Source organism: Crotalus tigris, unplaced genomic scaffold (assembly GCF_016545835.1).
Source record: "Crotalus tigris isolate CLP2741 ecotype Arizona unplaced genomic scaffold, ASM1654583v1 scf7180000019021.11574027:1482141, whole genome shotgun sequence".
Classification (NCBI taxonomy): Eukaryota; Metazoa; Chordata; class Lepidosauria; order Squamata; family Viperidae; genus Crotalus; species Crotalus tigris.
The window spans coordinates 203,505-229,631 of NW_024097333.1; the positions used below are offsets into that span (position 1 = coordinate 203,505).

Here is a 26,127-nt window from a genome sequence, read left to right on the forward strand (position 1 = left end):
GCTAACCCAGCCTTCTGTTTCCAACAGTGGTTGGCCCCTGTCTCTGAGAAGCAGCAGAGGAACGCTCTTCTGCAATTTGCCCAGAGGAGGTAGACTGCTCCAGCATCTGGGAGCTTCATGTCTCCATCATGCCTCACAGAGCTCAAATCCTCTGGGAATGTCTTTCAATCAGTCAGAATAGGGACTTTGGAGGTCTTCTAGTCCAGCCCCCTGCTCAGGCAGGAAACCCTACACCCTTTCGGACAAATGGCTGTCCAGTCTCTTCTTTAAAACTTCCAGTGTTGGAGCATTCACCGCTTCTGGAGGCAGGTTGTTCCACTGGTTAATTGTCCTCACTGTTAGGAAATTTCTCCTTAGTTCCAGGTTGCTTCTCTCCTTGATTGGTTTCAATCTATTACTTCTTCTGGTGTTTTGGAAAATAAACTGACTCCCTCTTCTTTGTGGCAGGCTCTCAAATACTAGAATACTGCTGTCATGTCCCCCCCCCCCAGTCCTTCTTTTCTCTAGACTGTCCAAACCCAAATCCTGCAACCGTTCTTCATGTGTGTTTTTGTCTCCAGGCCTTTAATCATCTTAGTTGCTCTTCTCTGCACTTTTTCCAAAGCCTCAACATCATTTTTGTAGTGTGGTGACCAAAACTGAACGCAGTATTCCAGGTGTATTCCAGTATTCCTTTCAAAGCCACCCGAGCTTGTAAGCACTCCTCCGGTCTAAAACGTAATAAAAACAATTCTTGTGTTCGCACAAGTGCCTGTCACTCCTGTAAATGGAGCTGTGCTTCCCTGCACGCTCACCCCCCCCTCCACTTGCATAGCCCTGGTAGTGGGCCACAGCCCGTGGGTTGGGGACCCCAGACTAGAAGACCTCTAAGGTCCCTTCCAAAATTATTATTCTATGTTCTGTCCAGGATTTCGGAACTTTGTCACTTACTTTCTTCTTTCCCTTTCTCAGGCTACACCGTCTCTTCAATCAGACTCAGGAGTGGGCGAAGGATCTACCTGGCCAGCGCCCCCCGTTTCCAGCACAAGGGGAAAGTTATCCTGTTTGAGATGGATGGAGATGGCAGCGTGACCATCTCTCAGGCCCTGACAGGAGATCAAGTAAGGCACTCACAAAATGTCATTCCTCTCACCTTTGTAGTGGAAGCCATTGATAACTGAAGCAGGAAGGGCTAGAAGACCCCTGTGTGTGTGTGTGTGTGTGTGTTTGTGTGACTGTCCATCAGTGTTGCTGCATTAAAGGTGTGTGAGAATGTTGGGTATGTGTTTGATTTTCTGGCTGCTGATATACAGAGGCTGAAACATTGTCCTCCTGATGTTTCTGCTCGTTTGATATTGTTGTTGTTAGTTGCGAAGTCATCTAGGTCATCTAGTCCAACCCCCTGCTCAGGCAGGAAACCCTACACCCTTTCAGACAAATGGCTGTCCAGTCTCTTCTTAAAAACTTCCAGCGTTGGAGCATTCACCGCTTCTGGAGGCAGGTAGTTCCACTGGTTAATTGTTCTGACTGTCAGGAAGTTTCTCCTTAGTTCCAGGTTGCTTCTCTCCTTGACGAGTTTCCATCTGTTGCTTCTTATCCTGCTTTGGAGAATAGCTTGACTCCCTCTTCTTTGGGGCAGCCCCTGAGATATTGGAAGAAGGCTATCATGTGTCCCCTACTCCTTCTTTTTTCTAATCTGGCCATACCCGATTCCAGCAATTTCTTCTTCTTCTTCTTGTGCCATATCCGTTATCGGACGTTGGCGATCACGTTGGCGATCCTGTTTTTAATCAGCAGCCACACAAAAAAGTGCTGCTGAGTTTTGTCCAAACCAGCAACTGTTCTTCATATATTTTAGCCTCCAGTCCCCTAATCATCTTTGTTCAGAACAACTTCATCTTTCTTAGTTTTGGGAGCCTGACACAGGAGAGAGCATAAGACAGTGGTGACAAATACATGGCACGGGTGCCAGAGGCGGCACCCAGAGCCCTCTCTGTGGGCACGCACGCCGTCGCCCCAGTCCTAGGCCTTCAGCTGGGTTTTAGAAAACCTTTTCGCTTTAGGCCTCTGCCGCCGTGTGCAAAAAAAAAAAAAGGTTCAATCAATCAGTCAATTTCAACTTCTCGCGGGGAAAAAAAAAGATCTTGCAAAGTTGGAATTGATTGATTGAACTTTTTAGTCCCACCCAGTCTGCCGTTACCATTGCAGCCATGCCCAGCCAATGAGCCACACCCAGCCAATGGGCCACACCCAGCCAATGAGCCACACCCACCCAATGGGCCACGCCCAGCTGGCACCAGACAATACGTAAGTGGGTTTTGGATTGCAGTTTGGGCACTCGGTCTCTAAAAGGTTCGCCATCACTGGCATAAGATGTCCATGTAGATCTGCCTTCACAGACGTGTGAATCGTCCAGCGTTGACATGGCCTTCATCGTCTCGTGCAGATTGGATCCTACTTTGGCAGCGAGGTTTGCCCAGTGGACGTGAATGGGGATGGCATCACAGATGTCCTGCTGGTGGCTGCCCCCATGTACCTGGGCCCACAGAACAAAGAGATAGGGTGCGTTTACCTCTACAAGGTTGGGCAGGTGAGTGCCGTGGAGGGACAGGTGTTTATCGGACTTTGAATTGGGGGTTTTATTTCTGTAAGACAGCCAGAGTCACCGTGAGTGAGTTTGGGGAGCCATATAATTTTTAAAAATAAATAATAAATTAAAAAATATGGAGAAACTACCGTATTTTCCGGCGTATAAGACAACTTTCTAAACCATGCAAATCTTCTCCGAAGTTGGGGGTCGTCTTATACGCCGAGTCGTCTTACACGCCGGAAAATACGGTACATGTAGTCCTCAACTTACAACCACAATTGAGCCCAAAATTTCTGTTGTGAAGCGAGACGCTTGTTAAGTGAGTTTTGCCCTATTTTATGACCTCTCTGGCCACAGTTGTTAAGTGAATCACTGCAGTTGTTGAGTTAGTAATACGGTCGTTAAGTGAATCTGGCTTCCCCATTGACTTTGCTTGTCAGGAGGTCGCAAAACATCATCACGCGACCTTGGGAAAGAGTGACGGTCATAAATGTGAACCAGTTGCCAAGCATCTAAAATTTTGGTCACGTGACCCTGGGGATGCTGCAACGGTCGTGTGAAAAATGGTCAAAAGTCACGCTTTTCGGTGCCGTTGTAACTATGAGTGGTCGCTAAACAAACTGTTGTAAGTCGAGGACGACCTACCCAAAGTGAGATTTATTTATTTTTTTCACTTTGTGGTTGTGCAGTCTCAACATCTGCCTGGCAGTATGCAAGAACAGTTCTTTTCCTGGTGTGAGTGGATGCCCACGACGTAAGAAAGGAACGTCTTTGCTTTAAATAAGCGCTTCTGTCTCTCCTTCTCTTTTGAAGTCACTGCTGACTTTCAACGGGACCCTTCTCCCTGACCCAAAGCCTCAGGATGCTCGCTTTGGCTACGCCTTGCTGGCTGTGCCCGATCTTAATCACGACAGCTTTAACGATGTGGTTGTGGGTGCCCCCTTGGAAGACAACCACCAGGGGGCGGTCTACTTGTACCACGGCTATCGTACAACTGTATTACCACGTTTCAAACAGGTGAGTGAGCGCCAGCATTAACTAAGGTGACCAACTTTTTTACAATGAAAAGGAGGACACAAATAAATTGAAGAAAAATAATATCGTAAATAAAAGAAACATTTTATTCATTGCAACCATAATACAGACAACTTGCACGTGCAAAGTTTGCCGGCCGGGTGTTTTGGCGCGCTCAGCAGCAATTCCTATTGGCTTTTGAAAGCCAATAGGGGGAATAGCACAGCTCATGCAAAAGTTGAAAAAAAAAACCATCAAAAAAAGATGCCGGAATGCCGTTCTGAGCGTTCTATGAGAAAAAAAAAAAGCCCTGCAGATTAGTCTTCAAATATCGAAAAGGAGGACATGTAGGACACTTTTTGAGGGAGGACAGAACTTACAAAAGGAGGACTGTCCTCCCTAAAGGAGGACAGTTGGCCACCTTAGCATTGGTAGACAAAAATGCCAGATCCAGTCTTTCAATTTCTACTTTTCCTTTGCCATGAGTTAATAACAACAACAACAACAATAATAATAAGCCCCAATGAGGCACTATCTTGATGTGGTTGTGGGGCTTGTGTACTCTGAGGAAGATGAGAGCTATGCCAGAGGTTCAACCATACTGGACAGGTCTCATCAGAGGAGTCAGACAAAGAGTGTCTCTCCCATAAAAAATATGGTGAGACGTAAATTTCAGAAAGCCATACCGGCTCTGATGTCGCCCGAGTTAACAAGTTCCGCGCTAGATGTTGGAGTTCCTGGATATCTGGTGAAAAATGGGTAACAGGATTCAGGACTGTTGGCTGAGCAACCAGGGCCAGCAGCTGCAGAACTACTGGAAGAAAAGGTGTTTACCCATCGCAGATACACAGTGATTGAAAACAAAGAAATAATGATCTGCTATTAAGAACTAGAGAAGATAACAAAATACAAAGACCTACAAATAGAAATAGAAAGACTGTGGCAAAAGCAAGCAAGAGTAGTACCAATAGTGATAGGCTCCTTGGGTACAATACCAAAACAACTGGAGCACCACTTGAACACCATTGGCATGGACAAATTCGCTATTAGTCAATTGCAAAAGGCGGCCTTACTAGGAACTGCTTCCATCCTGCGACGATACCTGTAATACCATCAAACATCCACATCTGCCTATCCCAGGTCCTGGGTAAGGACTCGATAGGTAGACAAAATGCCAAATCCAGTCTGAACATCTGGCTGACTGTGCGATGATCCATAATAATAATAAAGTTGGAAGGGACCTTGGAAATCATCTAGTCCAGTGGTTCTCCACCTGTGGGTCGGGACCCCATTTGGGGTCGAATGACCATTTCACGGGGGTCGCCAAACAACACAGTCCGCCATTTTTTCCCCTTAACTGTGCTCCTCCCTTTTATTCCATTGGCTTTTGAAAGCCAATAGAATAGACTCTCTTGAATAGAGTCTAATTCTATTGGCTTTCAAAAGCCAATAGGAATTGTCCAGGCTGTCTCTGCCCTGCTAAGCCCACCAAAAGTCCCATTCTGCAAACGGTGCTGCACCAGTTGAATAGTCCTTGACTTACGACCGGTTGAGTAGTCCTCGACTTACGACCGGTTGGGGGTCATGGCATTAAAAAGGTTGAGAACCACTGATCTAGTCCAACCCCCTGCTCAGGCAGGAAACCCTACACCATTTCAGACAAATGGCTGTCCAGTCTCTTGTTAAAAACTTCCAGTGTTGGAGCATTTACTGCTTCTGGAGGCAAGCTGTTCCACTGATTAATTGTTCTCACTGTCAGGAAGTTTCTCCTTAGTTCTAGGTTGCTTCTCTCCTTGCTTACTTTCCGTCCCTTGCTTCTTGTCCTGCCTTCAGGTGCTTTGGAGAATAACGTCCCAGGAGTTTCTTTTGATGCATCTGCCAACGGGACGGTTGACATATGTTTCTTAGTCCTTAGCAGAGTCCTCAGCTTTGGAAAGTGCATATAGCTGTTCCCCTCCCCCCAAAAATGGTCCTTTTCTTCCCTGGCAGCGCATCGAGTCCGCCGGCCTTCGCTGGGGCCTTCGCTATTTTGGCCGCAGCTTGGACGGGCAGATCGACATGGATGGGGACGGCCTGGTGGACCTGGCTGTGGGGGCTCAGGATGCTGCAGTGGTCTTAAGGTGAGGGGCTGGAAAAAGGACCATGGAAGATGGATCCCATTCAGGGGGGGCTGGTGAGTAGCAGGAAATCTGGTGCCAGGCAGAATCTTCGCTTGGGGGAAAGGAAATAATAATAATTATGGGGAAGACTTTTCAGCAAAGTCTCAGAAATTGCCTGGCACTCAGAAGAAGCTTCTTATCCATGAAAGCAGAGGTCAGCCACCCTTCTGGCCCAGAGGCCGAACCTCCAAATCTCTTGAAATGGGTCTGTGACCTATAACTCGCCACGGGACAAGAGTTACACTAATATCGAAGAAATTGTGGAATAGAATCATTAAAAAAGAACGTCAAAGCAGGGACGAAACGAAATGCGGATGACAAAAATTAAAATACAGGTAGTCCTCCACTTACAACAGTTCATTTAGTGGCCAAAGTTACAATGGCACTGAAAAAAGTAACTTATGACCATTTTTCACAGATATGACCAGGGCAGCATCCCCAGGGTCACGTGATTTACGTTGGGATGCTTGGCAATTGACTCACACTTATGACCGTTGCAGTGTCACCTTTTGCGAGCTCCTGACAAGCAAAAAAACAACAAGGGAAACCAGATTCACTTACAAATTTAAGAGCTTCAGTGATTCGCTTAACAAATGTGGCAAGAAAACTGTGGTCACAAATTGAGGACTGCCTGTCATTTTTTAAAATTATTTTAAATAATTAAATTGAATTGTTGAATTGTCCCACAGCAAGCTGGCCCTGGCGACTCGTCCCATTCAACTTGAAATCCTCACAAGGATTTTGTAAGCACATCAGAGTCTTGCAAGAGCATCAAAACTTTGGCAGATACGGCCGTCCCGCCGAATATTTCCAATCCCTATATTTATTTTTATTTATTAAATGTACATGCCACCAATCTCAATGTTAAGGGTGCTTCTTATTTATTAAAATACTAGCAACCTGCCCTATAGTTCAAAGAAAGATGGAGGGCGAGGAATTCTGGGAGTTGAAGTCCACACATCTTAAAGTGGCCAAGAGTGAGGAACATGGCTATATAGAGGGCATATAGCGTAGATGAGTGGTTCTCAACGTTTGTGTGACGGCGACCCCCATCACACAAACGTTCTGCGCATGCGCGGTGCCGCGTGCATGGGGGTGGGCTGCGCATGCGTGCCGGCACCCCGTGCGTGCCGCGCATGCGTGGCGGTGCCCCCCGTGCGTGGTGCGCATGCACAGCGGGCCCCGTGCGCGACGCACATGCGCGGCGCCCCCGTGCGCTGCGCACATGCGCTGCGACGCCCCCGTGCGTGGCATGCATGCGCGGCGGCGGCGTCCCCGTGCGCGGCGTGCATGCGCAGCGGCGGCGCCATGCGGGGCGTGCATGCGCGGCAGCGCCCCCTGCGTGGCATGCATGCGCGGCGGCACCCCCCATGTGGGGCGAGCATGCGCGGCGGCGCCCCCATGCGGGGCGAGCATGCGCGGCAGTGCCCCCTGAGGGGGGAAAATGGCGGATCGCCACCTTTGGCGACCCCCGAAAAATGGTCGATCGACCCCAAATGGGGTCGCGACCCATAGGTTGAGAACCGCTGGCGTAGATTGTACCCAATTGCAATGCTTAGATTGTGAAGGTCGGTATGTCTTGGGTGGTTACAATTATATTTGTTGGCAATGAATCAGATCCAGGAGAATTGTGCAGATCAATGCGTCCATCTCGGTCAGCCCTCCCACCATCAACGTGATCCAGAAAAACTGCCAGAGAAATGGGAAGGAATCTCTCTGTGTGACAGCTAACTTCTGTTTCCGTGTGACTTCACGTTCCCTGGGTCCCCGGGACAGCCATATGAGTAAGTGCCTTATAAGCCAGAACTTCAAATGTTTCTCTTACTGCCCAACTTGGATACCTGACTTGAACCAAGGATGGGCAGCCTTGGGGCAACAGACCAAGGGAGTGATGAGGAAGAATAGCAGAAAAATCTGTGGTTTTTTTTAGCAACGTTTCAATTATGCAATTTCTGAACAGGCTGCTAAAGGACTTAAGTAGCTATGTCTGGCCCACCAGGATACATCGAACCTAAATAAATTCTCCTTATCGCTTGATCCTAGGTATAAAATACAACATCTCCCTGGATGACAGGAAGTTTAGCACGAGAGCGGTCTTCGACAGCAGCTCTCAAAAGCTGCTGCAGAAGAGGACTCGGGCCACCGTGGGCAGGACGGCGTGCTCAACTGCTCGCTTCCACGTCATTGTGAGTGTGGCGTGGGTTTACCTCTGGCCCATGGGACGTAGCTGGTCCAGACACCCAGTTGGGTGGTTAAAGGGCTGGGCAAAGTCAACATACCATGTGCCTGCTGTAGCCCTCTGTCTTCAGAATGCTTCAAATGGAAGGAATTCTTCCTTAGCTGAAGAGTCCAAATCATGAAATTGGAAAGAACTTATAGGTTGCGATGGGGGGTGGTTCTTTCTTTCAGCTTGTGGATTGGTTTCCGAACGTTTCTCTACCCCAGTGGTTCTCAACCTGTGGGTCGGGACCCCATTTGGGGTCGAACGACCATTTCACGGGGGTCGCCAAACAACGCAGTCCGCCATTTTTCTCCTTTTCCTTAGCTGTGCTCTTCCCTTTTCTTCTATTGGCTTTTGAAAGCCAATAGAATAGACTCTCTTGAATAGCCTGCGAGGATCGTCCATTTTGAAGGGGAAGGAAGCATCCCAGGAATTTCAGGGCCAATGTTATTTCTCCAAGAGGTCTCAAGTCTATTTCTCCTCTACAGGACACCTCAGATTACCTCCGGCCGGTCACCATCACCATGAAGTTTGCGCTGAGTGAAACTGAGCAGCCTGGGCCTGTGCTGGATGAGAAACTGCCCACCACTGTTAAGAAACTAGTAAGTGAAATAGCCTTGGGATATTCCCAGCCATGGACGTGTGACATAAACTGCACATTCAAGAAGGGGTAGAAAAAAGGCAAATGTTAGTTACTGATGAGAAAAAAACAAAACAACAGCCTGTGAGAGTCTTTGTTGTTGTTGTTAGTTGCGAAGTTGTGTCCGACCCATCGCGACCCCATGGACAATGTTCCTCCAGGCCTTCCTGTCCTCTGCCATCTTCTGGAGTCCATTGAAGCTCACGCCTCCTGCTTCCGTGACTCCATCCATCCACCTCCTTCTCTGTCGTCCCCTTCTTCTCTTGCCCTCCATCTTTCCCAGCATCAGGATCTTCTCCAGTGAGTCCTTCCTTCTCATTAGGTGGCCAAAGGACTTGAGTTTCAACTTCAGGATTTGGCCTTCTAAAGAGCAGTCGGGGTTGATCTCCTCTAGGACTGACCGGTTTGAGCGCCTTGCAGTCCAAGGGACTCGCAGGAGTCTTCTCCAGCACCAGAGTTCAAAGGCCTCCATTCTTTGGCGCTCAGCCTTTCTTAGGGTCCAACTTTCACAGCCATACATTGCAACTGGGAAAACCATGGCCTGGACTATACGCACTTCTGTTGGCAGGGTGATGTCTCTGCTTTTGAGTATGTTGTCTAGATTTGCCATAGCTTTCCTCCCCAGGAGCAAGCGTCTTTTAATTTCTTGGCTGCAGTCCCCATCTGAGGTGATCTTGGAGCGCAGAAAAATAAAATCTGTCACTACCTCCATTTCTTCGCCATCTATTTGCCAGGAATTGAGAGGGCCGGATGCCATGATTTTGGCTTTCTTAATGTTGAGTTTCAAGCCAACTTTTGCACTCTCCTTCTTCACCCGCATCAAGAGGCTCTTTAGTTCCTCTTCACTTTCTGCCATTAGAGTGGTGTCATCTGCATATCTTAGGTTGTTGATATTTAAGAAGGGGGAGAGAGGCAAAAACTGTACAGAATCAACCAGTTGGCTGTTTTCCAGATCCCTTTTTTCAAAGACTGTGGTGAGGATGATCAGTGCGTAACAGATCTGGTGCTACAAGCTGAGATGGATATCAGTGGATCCAGGTAGGAATCTGATCCAAAATATCTTGCAAATTAGGCAGACATTTAATGGGGATTTTTATTTTATTTATTTATTTTAAAAAAGAGCTCTTGCCTGAGCAGAGATTTAAACGGTGGCTTAAGTGGCTCTTTTCAACTCTAGGATTCTATGAGTTCCCCCAACCAGGTGTAACTTAAAAACCACTAACTAAAACCAAATTTAGAATATTAATGGCAAGATGTGTTCAACAACACATATTGGAAGTACATAGAGCAGTGGTTCTCAACCTTTTTAATGCCGCGACCCCCAACCGGTCGTAAGTCGAGGACTACTCAACCGGTCGTAAGTCGAGGACTACTCAACTGGTGCAGCACCGTTTGCAGAATGGGACTTTTGGCGGGCTCAGCAGGGCAGAGACAGCCTGGACAATTCCTATTGGCTTTTGAAAGCCAATAGAATTAGACTCTATTCAAGAGAGTCTATTCTATTGGCTTTCAAAAGCCAATAGAATAAAAGGGAGTAGCACAACTAAGGAAAAGGGGGGAAAAATGGCGGACTGCGTTGTTTGGCGACCCCCATGAAATGGTCGTTCGACCCCAAATGGGGTCCCGACCCACAGGTGGAGAACCACCGGCATAGAGTTACACAGAATTTAAGCTCTTGATTGGTTGTTCGTGATTGGATGTAGAAACTTTACACCCATATTAATCTTGAAGACTGAGAAAAGTAGAGACGGGCTAGAGACCAGTGAATATTTAGCCCTTCTCTTTTTGTCTACAAGCCAAAGCTGGGACTGTTGTTCTCTTCTTGCAAGTCACAAAGCTGCTATCAATTTTCCTCATTCCAGGCAGAAGCCTCATGTCATCCGTAAAGGGAAGCGGAAGATGGTGGTTGATGTCCTTCTGGAGAACAAGAAAGAGAATGCCTACAACACCACCCTCCAGATCTGGTTTTCCAGAAGTCTCCACTTCTCCAGCCTTGGGCTGAAGGTATGGTGCTCCTAACCCTAAGCAGGTCAACGGGATGTCCAGCCAAGGCAGCCCACTCTAACCTCCAAGATGGACTTTCTAAAGACGCTGGAAATGCTCCAAAATTTGGGGAAAGTAATGGCTTTGGTTATTTACATATACCAGGGGTAGGCAACCTTGGCTCTTTTATGACTCGTGGACTTCAACTCCCAGAATTCCTGAGCCAGTTTTTGGGTTTAACTATGTAGTGCTTATACTTTGTTTCCTGAATAAAATGTTCTTTGAGGAAGACTTCTTGCCTTGAAGTTCTTTTGATGAGTTTCATCTGTCAGAACTATGACAGAAACATGACCCAAAAACGTCTCCAGATGCCCGAATCTGTTTATTCCAGCTCTTCTTTCTCCCGCAGGGGGAGAACCCCATGAAAATGGAGTGCTCAGTTTCGTCTGCTCAGGCCCGCCTGTGCAGTGTGGGTTATCCCGTCTTCAGGTCCATGGCGAAGGTGAGCAAATGAAGGCCTGCTAGAGAATCTGGTGAGGTCAGTTGGAGGCTTAGCGATAAGATAAGATAAGATAAGACAAGACAAGACAAGACAAGACAAGACAAGATAAGATAAGATAAGATGTAAGATGTAAGAAAGATATAAGATATAAGATGATAAAATAAAATAAGATAAGATAAGATAAGATGTAAGATGTAAAATGTAAGATGTAAGAAAGATATAAGATGATAAGATAAGATAAAATAAGATAAGATAAGATAAGATGATAAGATAGATAAGATAAGAAGATAAGATAAGATGTAAGATGTAAGATGTAAGAAAGATATAAGATGATAAGATAAAATAAGATAAGATAAGATGATAAGATAAAATAAGATAGATAAGATGATAAGAAGATAAGATGATAAGATTAGATAAGATAAGATAAGATGATAAGATAAGATAGATAAGATAAGAAGATAAGATGTAAGATGTAAGATGTAAGATGTAAGAAAGATATAAGATATAAGATGATAAGATAAAATAAGATAAGATAAGATGATAAGATAAAATAAGATAGATAAGATGATAAGAAGATAAGATGATAAGATAAGATAAAATAAGATAAGATAAGATGATAAGATAAGATAGATAAGATAAGAAGATAAGATAAGATGTAAGATGTAAGATGTAAGAAAGATATAAAATATAAGATGATAAGATAAAATAAGATAAGATAAGATGATAAGATAAAATAAGATAGATAAGATGATAAGAAGATAAGATGATAACCTTTATTGACATTTTTTTTAATGTGGGCACAACAGCACACATCAAAAATGAAATTTAGTTGCCCGCTCTCAAAGTGAAACACATATATGACACACACTAAACATACTATGAACAATATATGTATAGGGTCTTCTACTCGAGCAGAGGGCTGGACTAGAAGACCTCAAAGTTCCCTTCTCACCCTGTTATTCTATGTTTGGAATAACCCTGTTATTCTACGGTTGCAGGAATTGGGTATGGCCAGTCTAGAGAAAAGAAGGACTGGGGCGGTGGGGGGGGGGGAAATGACATGATAGCAGTATCCCAGTATTTGAGGGGCTGCCACAAAGAAGGGGGGGGTCAACTTATTTTCCAAAGCACCAGAAGGCAGGACAAGAAACAACGGATGGAAACTGATCAAGGAATGAAGCAATCTAGAATTAAGGAGAAACTTCCTAACAGTGAGGACAATTAATCAGTGGAACAACTTGCCACCAGAAGTTGTGGGTGCTCCATCCCTGGAGGGTTTTAAGAAAAGACTGGACAGCCACTTGGCATAGGGTCTCCTGCTTGAGCAGGGGGTTGGACTAGAAGACCTCCAAGGTCCCTTCCAGCTCATTTATTCTGTTATTCCTTTTCTCTCACTCTCCTTCCCAGGTGGCCTTTGCCCTTGAGTTCGAATTCAGCTGCTCCTCTCTTCTGAACAAAGTGCAAGTGAAGCTTACAGCCAGCAGGTGAGAACTGGGGCTGGGGGATTAAGGAAACTGATCTGCACTCAGCACTTGAGAGCAAAATGTTGGGAAGTTGCAAATAAAGAATAAAATAAATTACTCCAAAAAGGGAAGCACGGGTGTAGTCCTCAACCTACAACAGTTCGTTTAGCGACCGTTCAAAGTTACAAAGGCGCTGAAAGAAGTGATTTATAGCCATTTCTCACACTTATGACCACTGCATTATTCCCCATGGTCACATGACCCAAATTCTGACGTTTGGCAACCGATTCATATGTATGACGGTTGCAGGTCATGTGACATCCTGACAAGCAAAGTCAATGGGGAAGCCAGATTCACTTAACGACGGTGTTGCTGACTTAACAACTGCAGCGAGTCACTCAACTGCTGAGGCAAGGAAGGTGGTAAAATGGGACAAGATTCACTTAACAAATGTTTCACTTAGCAGCAGATATTTTGGGCTCAGTTGTGGACGTACAGTCGTGGCCAAAATTGTGGTAACCTTTTGGGAAAAGTGTATTTTTGAGGTTTGATGGCTAATAACACCCCATTTTGGGGGGGAGTAGTACCATAAAATTATATATCCACAGAAAGATAATTTAATCAAGAATGTAATGCAACAAAGTTTGTTCAATTATCTGTACAGTATTCTATGAAAAGTTGTAGTCAAATAACCAGAAAAAGGAAGCACAACTTGCTTAGGTTGATATCGGATAACTTTCCTTCATCTGATTGTAGCCAATGAGCGCGAGTGTTTAGAGAGCCAATCAGGTGTCATCTTGTTTTGCCAATGAGTCAATCAGATCACAGTAGGATCCAGTGATTGATGTCATGTATTGAAGCTGAGAGGAGGACATTTGTCAGGGTATTATGTGATGGCTATCAAACTGGTTGGGGTTTTTTGGTGTTCTTTCATTGAGTGAGCTTGTAAAACGTAATAAAATTAAAGTCATGGTGCAAAGAGCTGACTGGTCGCCCAGAAAGCGATGTAAAATAGTATTACTAAGTGAACAAGGCTACAGTTATAAAGAAATTAGAAGAAAAATGGGTGGAAACTTAACCAAAGATGGCATTTCTACTGTACACTTTTTCCAAAAGGTTTCCACCATTTTGGCCACTACTGTAAGTCAGGGACTACCTGTGACCTATCCAGCACAGAAGAGGTAGCGAGTGGCACAAACATTACAGGTGGGAGGCAGGTGTTCACAATTTCTGAAATAGAAAAGTGATGCTTTTTTCAGGGTCATACTTTTGAACAGTCACTAAACGAACAATTGTGAGTCAAGGTCTACCTGTGTTTTCTGCCCCCCCTTGCCCCAGTTCTTCTGAACCCCATCCGAGGGATTTCTCTGCATTTAGTTTTGCCTTTCCCCACCGCTGACTCCAGAGGGGTCCATCTTGAGTCACCAGAAAAAGCAGGCTAGCCCGAGCATTTGCTTCATGCAGATCGTGCTCTGCTTCAGTTTGGCAAGATTCTGTCTGTGGGTAAGGAACACAGGTAGTCCTCGACTCACAACTGTTTGTTTAGTGACTGTTCAAAAGTACAATGGCACTGAAAAAAGCAACTTAGGAACGTTTTTCACACTTACGACCTTTGCAGCATCCCCACAATCACGTGATCGAAATTCAGATGCTTGGCAATTGACTCATATGCCAACGCTGCTAACATCGGATGTTTTTGAATTGGCAACAGGTGGAAATGTATTTGCTTTTAGAGATAGATGATGTTGAGAAGCGGGGGATGTGAACGAGAGTCCAGCTAGAAGTAACAGCATTAGACCTAGTGTGAGAATCAAGGTTATTGTAACCAGAGCTGATAAGGAATTGGTGGCTGGAGAACTGGAGAGGAAGCCCGGACTTCAAGCTAATTGGGGAATGTGATTTATGACTGTTAATTGGAGGAGGGAATTGTGCTTTGATACTGTGTGTTCAGGGGAGGGAAATTCAGTTTTTGGCTTCGATTATGCACTGCCGATGTTATGCTACTCAAAATAAAGATTCTTTAAGGTAAACAACGGCTCGAAGTCCTTTTGAAGAGTGTCATCTGTCGGAACCATGACATCATATTTATGATGGTTGCAGTGTCCCGGGGTCACGTGATCCGCTTTTGCGGCCTTCTGACAAGCAATGTCAATGGGCAAGGCAGAATCACTTAGCAACCGTGTTCCTAATTTAACAACTGCAGTGATTCACTTAACAACCGGGGCAAGAAAAGTCGTAAAACGGGGCAAAACTCTCTTCACGAAGGTCTCACTTAGCAACGGCAATTACGAACTCGGTTGTGGTTGCGAGTCAAGGACTACTTGTCTTTATGATGGTTGCAGAGTCCCGGGGTCACGTGACACCCCCCCCCTTTTGCGACCTTCTGACGACGTCAGTAAGGAAACCAGATTGACTTTACAGCCGCGTGACTAACAATTGCGGTGACTGATCCGCATAACAAATGTGACAGGAAAGGTTGCAAAATGGAGCAAAACTCCCTTAGCAACCATCTTGCTTAGCCACAGATCTTTTGGGGCTCAGCGGCAGTCGTAAGTTGAGGACTAGCTTGAATAAAGAAATCGGCTTGGAAGAATCGCAATATGATTTTCTTCGTTTTGGGAGCCTGACACTCCCGCTTGGAAGTAGTTCCAGCTCTGCCACCCATACTTTGGGGGCTGCCTCCCCAACATCCACCCTCCCTAAACACCTGGAATTCAGCATTTGAGCCTTCTGACTGAAAAGCCTCAGTTTCCCGTCTTGGGAAAGGCTCCCTCCAACCCATTAAAATCACTTTTCTTCTCTGCAGTGACAGCAGTGAGTTGAATCAAACGCTGGCAGACAACACAGCTCAGCCCACTGCCTTCGTCTCTTATGAGCCTGACCTCTTCCTGACCAGGTGAGTCTGTGTGTGTGTGTGTGTGTGTGTATGTGTGTGTTTGTATGTGTCTCTGTTAGGGATTTGAAAGACATTGCAGGCAAGTCAGGCCTGCAGACAAATGACTACTTTATTGATTTTTATTCACCAGCCTGACTCATTATTTGTCGTGTTGTGTCCAAGAGCACACGCTCTAGTCCAGGGGTAGGCAACCTTGGCTCTTTTATGACTTGTGGACTTCAACTCCCAGAATTCCTGAGCCAGCATGAGGGAAACTTTGGCTCCCTCATGACTCGTGGACTTCAACTCCCAGAATTCCTGAGCCAGCATGGGAGAACTATGGCCCCCTCATGACTCATGGACTTCAACTCCCAGAATTCCTGAGCCAGCATGGCTCAGCTTGGAAATCTCTCCCTTTCCCCTCAGCATGGCTGGCTCAGGAATTCTGGGGGTTGAAGTCCACAAGTCATAAAGCAGCCTAGGCCAGAATGAGGCAACCTTGGCTCTTTTATGACTCGTGGACTTCAACTCCCAGAATTCCTGAGCCAGAATGGGGGAACTATGGCCTCTTCATGACTCGTGGACTTCAACTCCCAGAATTCCTGAGCCAGCATGGCTCAGCTTGGAAACCTCTCCCTTTCCCCTCAGCATGGCTGGCTCAGGAATTCTGGGAGTTGAAGTCCACCAGTCATAAAAGAGCCAAGGTTCCCTCCCCCTGCTCTAGTCCATTTAGTGGCCATTCAAAGTTACCACGGCACTGAAAAAAGTGACTTACGACCGTTTTCCCACACTTACGACCTTTGTGGCATCCCCACGATCATGTGATCAAAATTCAGATGCCTGGCAACTGACTCGGACTTATGACTGTTGCTGTGTCCCAAGGTCCTGCGATCCCCTTTTGCAACTTTTTGACAAGCAAAAATCAACGGGGAAGCCGGATTCACTTAACAACCCAGTTACTAACTTATCAGCTGCGGTGATTCACTTAACAACGGTGGCAAGTAAAGGTCGTAAAATGGGGCAAAACTCACTTAATAAACTTTCTCACTTAACCACAGAAATGTTGGGGCTCCATTGTGGTCATAAGTTGAAGATGACCTGTAATAGTGGTGTGTTGGGGAGGCTCAGATGGACTAGTGCAGAGAAGAGCAACAAAGATGATCAGGGGACTGGAGGCTAAAACATACAAGGAATGGCTGCTGGAATTGGGGATGTCTAGTTTAATGAAGAGAAGGACGAGGGGGGACAGGATAGCAGTATTCCAATATCTCAGGGGCTGCCCCAAAGAAGAGGGAGTCAAGCTATTCTCCAAAGCACCTGAAGGCAGGACAAGAAGCAACGGATGGAAACTAATCAAGGAGAGAAGCAACCTAGAACTAAGGAGAAACTTCCTGACAGTGAGAACAATTAATCAGTGGAACAGCCTGCCTGCAGAAGCAGTGAATGCTCCAACACTGGAAGTTTTTAAGAAGAGACTGGACAGCCATTTGTCCAAAATGGTTTCCTGCCTGAGCAGGGGATTGGACTAGATGACCTCCAAGGTCCCTTCTGACTTTATTATTATATTAATAACCTGCCTCCAGAAGCAGTAAATGCTCCAACACTGGAAGTTTTTAAGAAGAGATTTGGACAGCCATTTGTCCGAAATGGTATAGGGTTTCCTGCCTGAGCAGGGGGTTGGACTAGATGACCTCCAAGGTCCCTTCCAACTTTACTACTATTACTATTACTATTCTGAACTTTTGACTCAAAGGATGCCTCCGATTTAGATTTTTCTGTTTTTGCTTTCAGTGAGTCTACCCTGAACCGTTATGAAGTCCACCCTGTGGGGACTTTTCCGAGTGACATGAGCCCGGAGTTTCGGACCACCATCAAAGTAAAGATGTGGGGAAAAAAGGAGGAAGACACCGGGAGGAATTGCCAACTTTGGTTTAGCACTTTGGGGGCCTGGGGGGGGGCGTGGGGAGGTGGGGGTGCAGGACCCAGCAGGTTCTTCCCCCTTTCAACTCTCCAGGGCCAACTCGCCACAGGGCAAAAGTTATACTAATACCAAAGAAATAGTCGCATAGAATCATTAAAGGAAAGATGCCAAAGGAGGGGCAAAATAAAATATGAATGACAGAAACCAAAATAATTTTTAAATTATTTGAAATAACTAAATTGAACTGTGGCATTTTCCTGTAGTGAGTTGTCCCCCCAGTGAATTGTCTGTCTAAAGAAGCAGTTGACCTGTTTTATTTATTTATTTATTTATTTGGTAAATCACCAAAAGCCATTGAAAAAAAACCTGAGCGGTGGGAGAGGGCAACCAGTTTCTCTAGCACAGTGGTTCTCCACCTGTGGGTCGGGACCCCATTTGGGGTCGAACGACCATTTCACGGGGGTCACCAAAGTACGAAGTCCGCCATTTTTTCCCCCTTTTCCTTAGCTGTGCTCCTCCCTTTTATTCTATTGGCTTTTGAAAGCCAATAGAATAGACTCTCTTGAATGGAGTCTAATTCTATTGGCTTTCAAAAGCCAATAGGAATTGTCCAGGCTGTCTCTGCCCTGATGAGCCCGCCAAAAGGCCCATTCTGCAAACGGTGCTGCACCGGTTGAGTAGTCCTTGACTTACGACCGGTTGAGTAGTCCTCGACTTACGACCGGTTGGGGGGTCGCGGCATTAAAAAGGTTGAGAACCACTGCTCTAGCAATACAGCCCCTCCACATCAGAGGCTCTGGCCAGGTGGCCCTTCTGGATGACCAGCAAGGATAGGCCAATCTGACCTCGGGGTGGTGGTGGGGATGGGTGGCAGAAAAGGCCCTGAGGGTGGACGTTCGTTCTCCGAGCTTGTGGGTTGGTTTCCAAACGTTTTGTTACCAGGCTAGCTAACATCTTCAGCGGAGTTTAAGGGAAAGGCTCTCTTGTTGGATCCCGCGAAATAACATTTCTTCGTATGTGGGACCTGCAATTGTCCACGTCCCCATTTTGTAAAATTTAAATCTTTGATTGTCTTGTCCTTGCAGATACAAAATCTTGCCTGTTACGCTGTGACGGATCTCTCGCTCCTGCTGGCGCTTCCTGCTACTGGCTATCAAGGGAAGGAATTCCTCTGGGTGACTCGCATCCTTGCTGATAATGTAAGTGGCTTGGCTTCACTCATGCACATGTTCCCAGGGCACGGCGGCTCTCTTCCCAGAGGACCCACAACTCCTAAACCAGTGGTTCTCAACCGTTTTAATGCCGCGACCCCCAACCGGTCGTAAGTCGAGGACTACTCAACTGGTGCAGCACCGTTTGCAGAAGGGGACTTTTGGCGGGCTCAGCAGGGCAGAGACAGCCTGGACAATTCCTATTGGCTTTTGAAAGACTCTATTCAAGAGAGTCTCTTCTATTGGCTTTCAAAAGCCAAGAGAATAAAAGGGAGTAGCACAGCTAAGGAAAAGGGGGGGAAAAATGGCGGACTGCGTTGTTTGGCGACCCCCGTGAAATGGTCGTTCGACCCCAAATGGGGTCCCGACCCACAGCTGGAGAACCACTGTCCTAAACCCATGTTTCTCAACCTTGCCAGCTGGAAGATGTCTGGACATCAGCTCCCAGAATTCCCTAGCCGTGCTTTGTTTTTCCAATCTGGCTGCTCACAATGTCTTGCATTTTTGAAATGGTTCCGAATTAGAAACGGTTTCCAGAAAATTCTGTTGAAACATTAGAAAAATAGCCCAGGCTTAACTCAGAACGGGACAACTCACCCCAGACAACTGGCTGCAGCCAACTCTCCACAACTAGCTAACTGCGGGACAATTTAACAATTCGATTTAATTTAAAATAAATAACAATTTATTTTAATTTTTGTCATTCACATTTCATTCTGTCCCCCCATTTGCATCTTTTCTTTAATGATTCTATCCTGTCATTCCTTTGATATTAGCGTAACTCTTCTCCCGCAGCAAGATGTCTTGCGGTGAGTTGGCTATGGTCAAAATGTCATAGACCCCACTCAACTTTCTGGGGAAATTACAATCCAAACAGCCATGTGATGCTTTATTCTTTTAACTCTAAGATGACCTGCAGCTTCCCAAATCATACCGAGTTCGAAGCAGCTAGCAGTGTGATTCCACTATACCCAGAAGAATTGGCACACACAGACAGAGTGGTAAGTTCACATGTTTAGCTGGCAGATGTCGTCTCAGAATCATTGTACGATATCTTTCAAAAATCCTGGAGCACTGGGGAATTACCTGAGGACTGGAAAAGAGCTGATGTGGTTCCCATCTTCAAAAAAGGGGAAAAAAACATACTCAAGAAATTATAGACCAATCCGCTTAACAAATACCTAGAAAGATACTGGAGAAGACAATCCAAAAAAGGTCTGTGAACATCTAGAAATGAGTAAAGTAATAACTCAAAGACAGCCTGGGTTTGTTAAAAACAGATCGTGCCAAACCAATCTTATTTCCTTCTTTGACAAAGTCACTAAATTAGTAGACCAGCAAAATGCTGTGGACGTAGTATTGTTGTGGTTCTGGCTAACGAAACATTCTAAAGAACTTCAACGCATTTATTTTCCTAAAAGTCTTTTATTGTTACAAAATGTCGGCACAGGCACAACGGAGGGATGCTAGGATCTAAGTTCTCTTCCTCTGAGCAGTTTAATTATCAGCATGTTCCCTCCCTAAATTAGCTGTCATATATCACATTATCCAATTAGTGTGAAGGTCAAATGTTTTCTTCCTCTTTCTTTCCCGGGCTTTACCCACAACGCCCCTTCTGCTCTTTATTAACCCCATATTTACCAGACAATTCTACATATTGTCAAAAGCAAGAATATGCAATATTTGCAGCGTTGACAAGTATATTTAGACTTCAGCAAGGCATTTGACAAAGTAAACCACAACCTACTTCTTGGTAAGCTAGAAAAAAAAGTGGGATAGACAGCATCACCTTCAGATGGATTTGTAACTGCTGACAAACCGTACTGCATCCAGTTTTGGCCACCATGATATAAAAAAAAAGGACTTCTTCTTTGTGGCAGCCCCTCAGATATTGGAATACTGCTACCTAGTCACACACAGACACACAGTCCACAAATTTTCTCTAGACTGGCCACACACACACACACACACACACACACACAGTCCACAAATTTTCTCTAGACTGGCTATATCCAGTTCCTGCAACCGTTCTTCCTATGTCATATTCCAAAGAAGTCATCCCAAAGAAGGCAGGATCCAACTGCTACTGCCAAGGAAACTCATGGCAAACCTCCCCATGAAATCACCTGGAGTAGAGTTTGGACCGAATCAGACTTCCCGGCCTTTCTTTCTGATTTGGCACGTTGGGGGAATCCAGCAATAATCTGTTAGGTCAGTGGTTCTCAACCTTTTTAATGCCGCGACCCCCAACCGGTCCTAAGTCGAGGACTACTCAACCGGTCGTAAGTCGAGGACTACTCAACTGGTGCAGCACCGTTTGCAGAATGGGACTTTTGGCGGGCTCAGCAGGGCAGAGACAGCCTGGAGAATTCCTATTGGCTTTTGAAAGCCAATAGAATTAGACTCTATTCAAGAGAGACTATTCTATTGGCTTTCGAAAGCCAATAGAATAAAAGGGAGGAGCACAGCTAAGGAAAAGGGGGGGAAAAATGGCGGACTGCGTTGTTTGGCGACCCCCCGTGAAATGGTCGTTCGACCCCAAATGGGGTCCCGACCCACAGGTGGAGAACCACTGTGTTAGGTGAAGAAAACCATCCCTAAGCCAGAATCTGTTCATTTTTCTTTGGGCCTGGCATGTTCTATGAGCCCAGAAATCAGATTTTTTTTCGAGGAGAGTCAGGATAAAACCCCGGTGCTCTTCCTCCCCTGCAGAACTGCACCAACGCCGGCTGTCAAGTGGTGACTTGCCAGCTGCCGCGGCTTGAGAAAAGCTCCGAAGTCACCGTCCACTTACTCAGAGCTGTCCGCAACGGGTTCTTCCGGAAGGTGAGTGCTGCCACAGTGTCTCCTGTCGCGCATGTGTTTGAGTGTGTGTGTGTGTATGTGAAGCAAAGGAAGGAATTTTCTCTTCGATCTCACCAACTGTGTCCTGATTAGCACAGCTTGCGATTTTCGTATGTTGGGCAAACTCAGCAAACCGAGGTGTGCCTCGCGAGTTAGCTAGTTGTGGTTTAGTAGTGTATAAACTACTGTGAGCAAAGCACAGGGTGTTGTGTAAAGAGTCATAGCGAAAAGAAAAGAATAGAGAGAAAATGGAATCAGGTAGTGTAGTCCCATGGGGGGAGAGGAAAGGAACAGTCTGCTGCAAGGAAAGTTTTGTTGATTTTAGTTTAAGGCACTCAACCTCTGGGCCAGTTTACTACCTGGCCATGGCCTGTTTAGAACCAGGCCATGCAAGGGGTGGGCCAGCGCGCATGTGTGCACGCTCGACTTGTGCAAGCCGTGAGCTGGCACGCACACGCGCGCAACTCAATTTGTGTGAATGGCAAGCTGGCGTGCACGTCCAGCTCAACTCATGCGACGAGGGGTGAGCCAGTTCCAGCCGTAAAGATTGGGGACCGCTGGTTTAAGGGTTTAAGCCCACCCTTTTTATATCCTTCTTCATGTTATTGCGTCATTGCATTCAATAGTTTTGAGTGCCATCGTTTTGAAACTGAGTGCACTGTCTCATTTTTTATCACTTTTCTTGGACCATCTTGGATCAGATGCTTGCCAATCCATGCACACATGCAACCAGTTGCCAAGCACCCCATAATCCTGCGATCGTCACTTGTGACCTTCTCTGCTGGCTTCCCCAAAAGGTCAATAGGCAAGCCAGCAGGAAAAGTCGTAAGTCACTGGGGGGGGAGGCAAGGCTTCCCCACCCAGGGACCCTCTCACTGCACCAGCCTCAATCCTCACTGCACCTCCTGCACACCTTCCTTTGCACTCTCACATATCCTTCCCCCCACACACACATATATACACCTTCACCATTGTGAATCCTTTTCAAAAAGGATAAGGACGCATCCTTAATTTTGTGGAACCCTCATCACACTTAATTTTGTGGATCTAGGCCAGTGGTGGCGAATCTATGGCACGCGTGCCAGAGGTGGCACTCAGAGCCCTCTCTGATGGCACGCGCGCCAACACCGCCAGCAGCAGGCCACCACTGCCGCCCGGAGCAGGAGCCCCGTCCAGCACAAAGGAGGCGAAGCGGCTGATTAGAGGTGGTAGAGCAGAGGTCACCAAACCATTCTCCATTGGTGGACTGGAAGAAAAGGGAGGGGGAAGCATTTTACATACATGCATGCGCGCACAGGGCCATGAGGATGCACAGGCTGCAGATGGGGCAGAGCTAGTGCCTGCATGATACTCACTAGCCTTGCCCCGTTCTTGCGTGGTGCAGCGCCTTGTATCTGCATCCCACAGCGCGATGGTGGCCGTTTTTGTGCCTTGCAGCACGGTGGCCCATTTTTGCGCCCCTGGTTTTTCCGTGCCAGAGGCGACACTCAGAGGCACCTCCCTGCCCCCCCCAAGGGCCCTACAATGCTGATGCAGTCCTGGCACTTTGCAATAAATAAGTGGGTTTTGGGTTGCGGTGTGGGCACTCGGTCTCTAAAAGGTTTGCCATTACTGATCTAGGCTAAGTTCAAGTCGGTGAAGATCATCAGCAGCATCACGCTGAGCGTTCACGAAGAGAACAACCTGTTTCTCCTACCAAAAGCCGCCCACCAGCGGGAGGTAAGAGACGGGGCTGACACAGAGCCGTTTTTTCCTCATTTTGCAACTTTTCTTCCCACGGTTGTTAAGTGAACCACTGCAGTTGTGAAGTGAATCGGGCTTCCCCCTTTCACGTCAGAAAGTCATAAAAGGAGATCCCCGGGACACGGCAACTGTCATAAATACGAACCAGTGGCCAAACAGCCAAATTTTGATCACGTGACCAGGGAGGGATACTGCAACGGTTGTTAAATGTGAAAAGTCATAAGTCACTTTTTTCAGTGCCATTGTAACTTTGAATGGTCACTATATGAACCGTTGCAAGGACTAGATGTATTACTAAAGCGAATGAAAGCAAAAAGTGATCTTCAATAAATCCATCCAAAAATTCCATTTATTTGGCCAGAGGACACCTTGAGCTTTGTCTGGTTCTGGCACTGCATCGTAAGACGGACGTAGAGAAGGGCAGTGAGGGCACCTCCCCGAGGCCACCAGGCTGAGGACCAGTATATGTCCACCCCTGCCCTATCATAGCAACGGGAAGGTTGTGGTGTCCTTGGCAGAGTGGACCCCGTGATGCTTCCTCCAAGCTGGGGATGATTGGTATGCTCCAGTGTTTTGTTACCCAGAATATGAGATTATGCAGGACGGCATGGGTCGGCAACCTTCTAAGGCATGGGTCGGCAACCCGCGGCTCTGGAGCTGCATGTGGCTCTTTGAGCCTTCTCCTACGGCTCCCAGCCTCCTCCGCCATTTGCAGAGAGAGTCAGTGACAGAGGCATTTGCTCTTCCCTTCTCTCTCTCTCTCTCTCTCTCTCTCTCTCTCTGTGCGTGCGTGTGTAAAAAAATTGGCCTCATGCTATTATCAGACAAGCTGACAAGCTTATTGGGCGGGGCTCCTGCCTTTGCTGCGTCGAAGCAGGAAGCAGCAGAAAGCAGCAGCTCTCCCTCTCTCTCTCTCACACACACACACACAAAGAGAGAGAGAGAGAGAGAGAGAGAGAGAGAGAGAGAGAGTGGGGGAAGAGGACTGGCAGACCAAGGGCAAGAGAGAGCCAGCCCAATAAGAATGTGTGCCAGCTTGTCGGAGAACATGGTGAAGCCAGCTTGCCAGGTGAGCAGATCAGAGAGGGGGGGGGAAGAGGGAGGGAAGGAGAGAAAGAGAGAGAACTCACACACAACAGCCTCTATTCCTTTTAAATTAAACTCTTCAATCAAGCCCTCCCCCTTGTGCGTGCACACGCAAGTTTTGCGGCTCCCAGTATTTTCTTTTCTGTGGGAAACGGGTCCAAGTGGCTCTTTCAGTGTTTAAGGTTGCCGACCCCTGGCCTAAGGCCTTCAGAATTACGGCCTTCTCAGGAGTTTGGTCTCCCTGCAGGTTCTCTTGGAGATTATCCAGTCCAAACTGGTCCCTCTTTCCCTCTGGATTCTGATTGGCAGCATCCTTGGCGGCCTCCTGCTTCTAACACTGGTCATCATCTTTTTATGGAAGGTAAGAATTGGGTGGGATCCCTAAGAATATTATATTGTATTATTAAGTAGTTGATGTAAGAGGGTGAGAATTCAAATGGATAAGACCTGCATCCTGAACATTAGATCTTGTGATGAATTGTGATAAAGGGGTGAACTGGGGTTACTTAGAACTTGGAAATTATAAATATTAAACATTAGATTTAAATATCAATGGGAAACTACAGCCCTCTCTAAGTGGCTTACGGAATCAGCATATTGCCCACCCCCCAACAATCTGGGTCCTCATTTTACCGACCTTGGAAGGATGGAAGGCTGAGTCAGGATCGAACGGCTGGCTGTGGGCAGAGTTAGCCTACAATGCTGCATTCTAACCACTGCACCACCATGGAAAAAAGTGACTTACAACCGTTTTATGACTGTCACCCTCCCCATGGTCACGTGATTTACATTTGGATGCTTGACAACTGACTCGTAGTTATGACGGTCGGAGGGTCCCGGGGTCACGCGATCCCCCTCTGTGACCTTCCGACAAGCCAAGCCTCCAAGCTGCGATCACGTGATAGCAGGGATGCTCCAATGGCGGTTAACTCAAGGACCGGTTGCAAATTACTTCTCTCAGCGCTGTTGTGACTTTCAACACACTAAAGTAACAAATGGTTGTGCCTGTATACAGGGAGTCCTCGGCTTAACGGCCACAAGGGCACTCCAAATTTCTCTGATGGAGACATTTCTTAAGTGAATTTTGCCCCGTTTTACAAACTTTCATGCCCCAGCTGTTAAGTGAATCAATGCAGTTGTTAAACTAGTAACACGGTTGTTAAGCGAATCTGGTTCCATTGACTGGGCTTCTCAGGTCGCAAAAGGGGGATCGCTGAGACATGGCAACCATCGTAAACGTGAGTCAATTGCCAAGCGTCTTGACCCTGGGGAGGCTGCAGGGGACACTAAGTGTGAAAAACGGTCCTGAGTCACTTTTTTCAGCAGCGTTGTAACTTCAGACGGTCACTAAACAAACTGTTGTAAGTGGAGGACTGCCTGTATTAATTGTGCCCTTAATTTACCACAGGTCCCTGAAAAAAGAAGAGTCTGAATTTGAGAGAACGCGGGAAATGCCTAAAAGTGGGAGTAAAAACACCTCTTAGCACAGTGGTTCTCAACCTTTTTAATGCCGCGACCCCCAACCGGTCGTAAGTCGAGGACTACTCAACCGGTCGTAAGTCGAGGACTACTCGACGGGTGCAGCACTGTTTGCAGAATGGGACTTTTGGCGGGCTCAGCAGGGCAGAGACAGCCTGGACAATTCCTATTGGCTTTTGAAAGCCAATAGAATTAGACTCTATTCAAGAGAGTCTATTCTATTGGCTTTCAAAAGCCAATAGAATAAAAGGGAGGAGCACAGCTAAGGAAAGGGGGGAAAAAATGGCAGACTGCGTTGTTTGGCAACCCCCGTGAAATGGTCCTTCGACCCCAAATGGGGTCCCGACCCACAGGTTGAGAACCGCTGTCTTAGCAGATCGTTGACCAACAATTTCTCACTTAGGTGCTCGAAAAAGG

General features: G+C 46.6%; 1 protein-coding gene across 5 annotated transcripts in view; it reads left to right on the forward strand.

Moving 5' to 3' along the window:
• Positions 1-26,127, forward strand: part of ITGA10 (integrin subunit alpha 10) — a 79,113-nt gene that overhangs the window by 50,913 nt on the left and 2,073 nt on the right. For all 5 annotated transcript variants that reach the window (XM_039358423.1, XM_039358421.1, XM_039358422.1 and 2 more), the window contains 18 exons: positions 952-1,100; positions 2,426-2,569; positions 3,383-3,586; positions 5,573-5,703; positions 7,360-7,526; positions 7,786-7,928; positions 8,452-8,565; positions 9,556-9,641; positions 10,466-10,607; positions 10,996-11,088; positions 12,496-12,572; positions 15,358-15,447; positions 17,218-17,302; positions 18,433-18,546; positions 19,467-19,559; positions 21,271-21,384; positions 23,023-23,121; positions 24,479-24,592. In XM_039358423.1, coding sequence (XP_039214357.1) covers positions 952-1,100; positions 2,426-2,569; positions 3,383-3,586; positions 5,573-5,703; positions 7,360-7,526; positions 7,786-7,928; positions 8,452-8,565; positions 9,556-9,641; positions 10,466-10,607; positions 10,996-11,088; positions 12,496-12,572; positions 15,358-15,447; positions 17,218-17,302; positions 18,433-18,546; positions 19,467-19,559; positions 21,271-21,384; positions 23,023-23,121; positions 24,479-24,592 — 2,159 coding nt within the window. The remainder of the gene's footprint in view (positions 1-951; positions 1,101-2,425; positions 2,570-3,382; positions 3,587-5,572; positions 5,704-7,359; positions 7,527-7,785; positions 7,929-8,451; positions 8,566-9,555; positions 9,642-10,465; positions 10,608-10,995; positions 11,089-12,495; positions 12,573-15,357; positions 15,448-17,217; positions 17,303-18,432; positions 18,547-19,466; positions 19,560-21,270; positions 21,385-23,022; positions 23,122-24,478; positions 24,593-26,127) is intronic.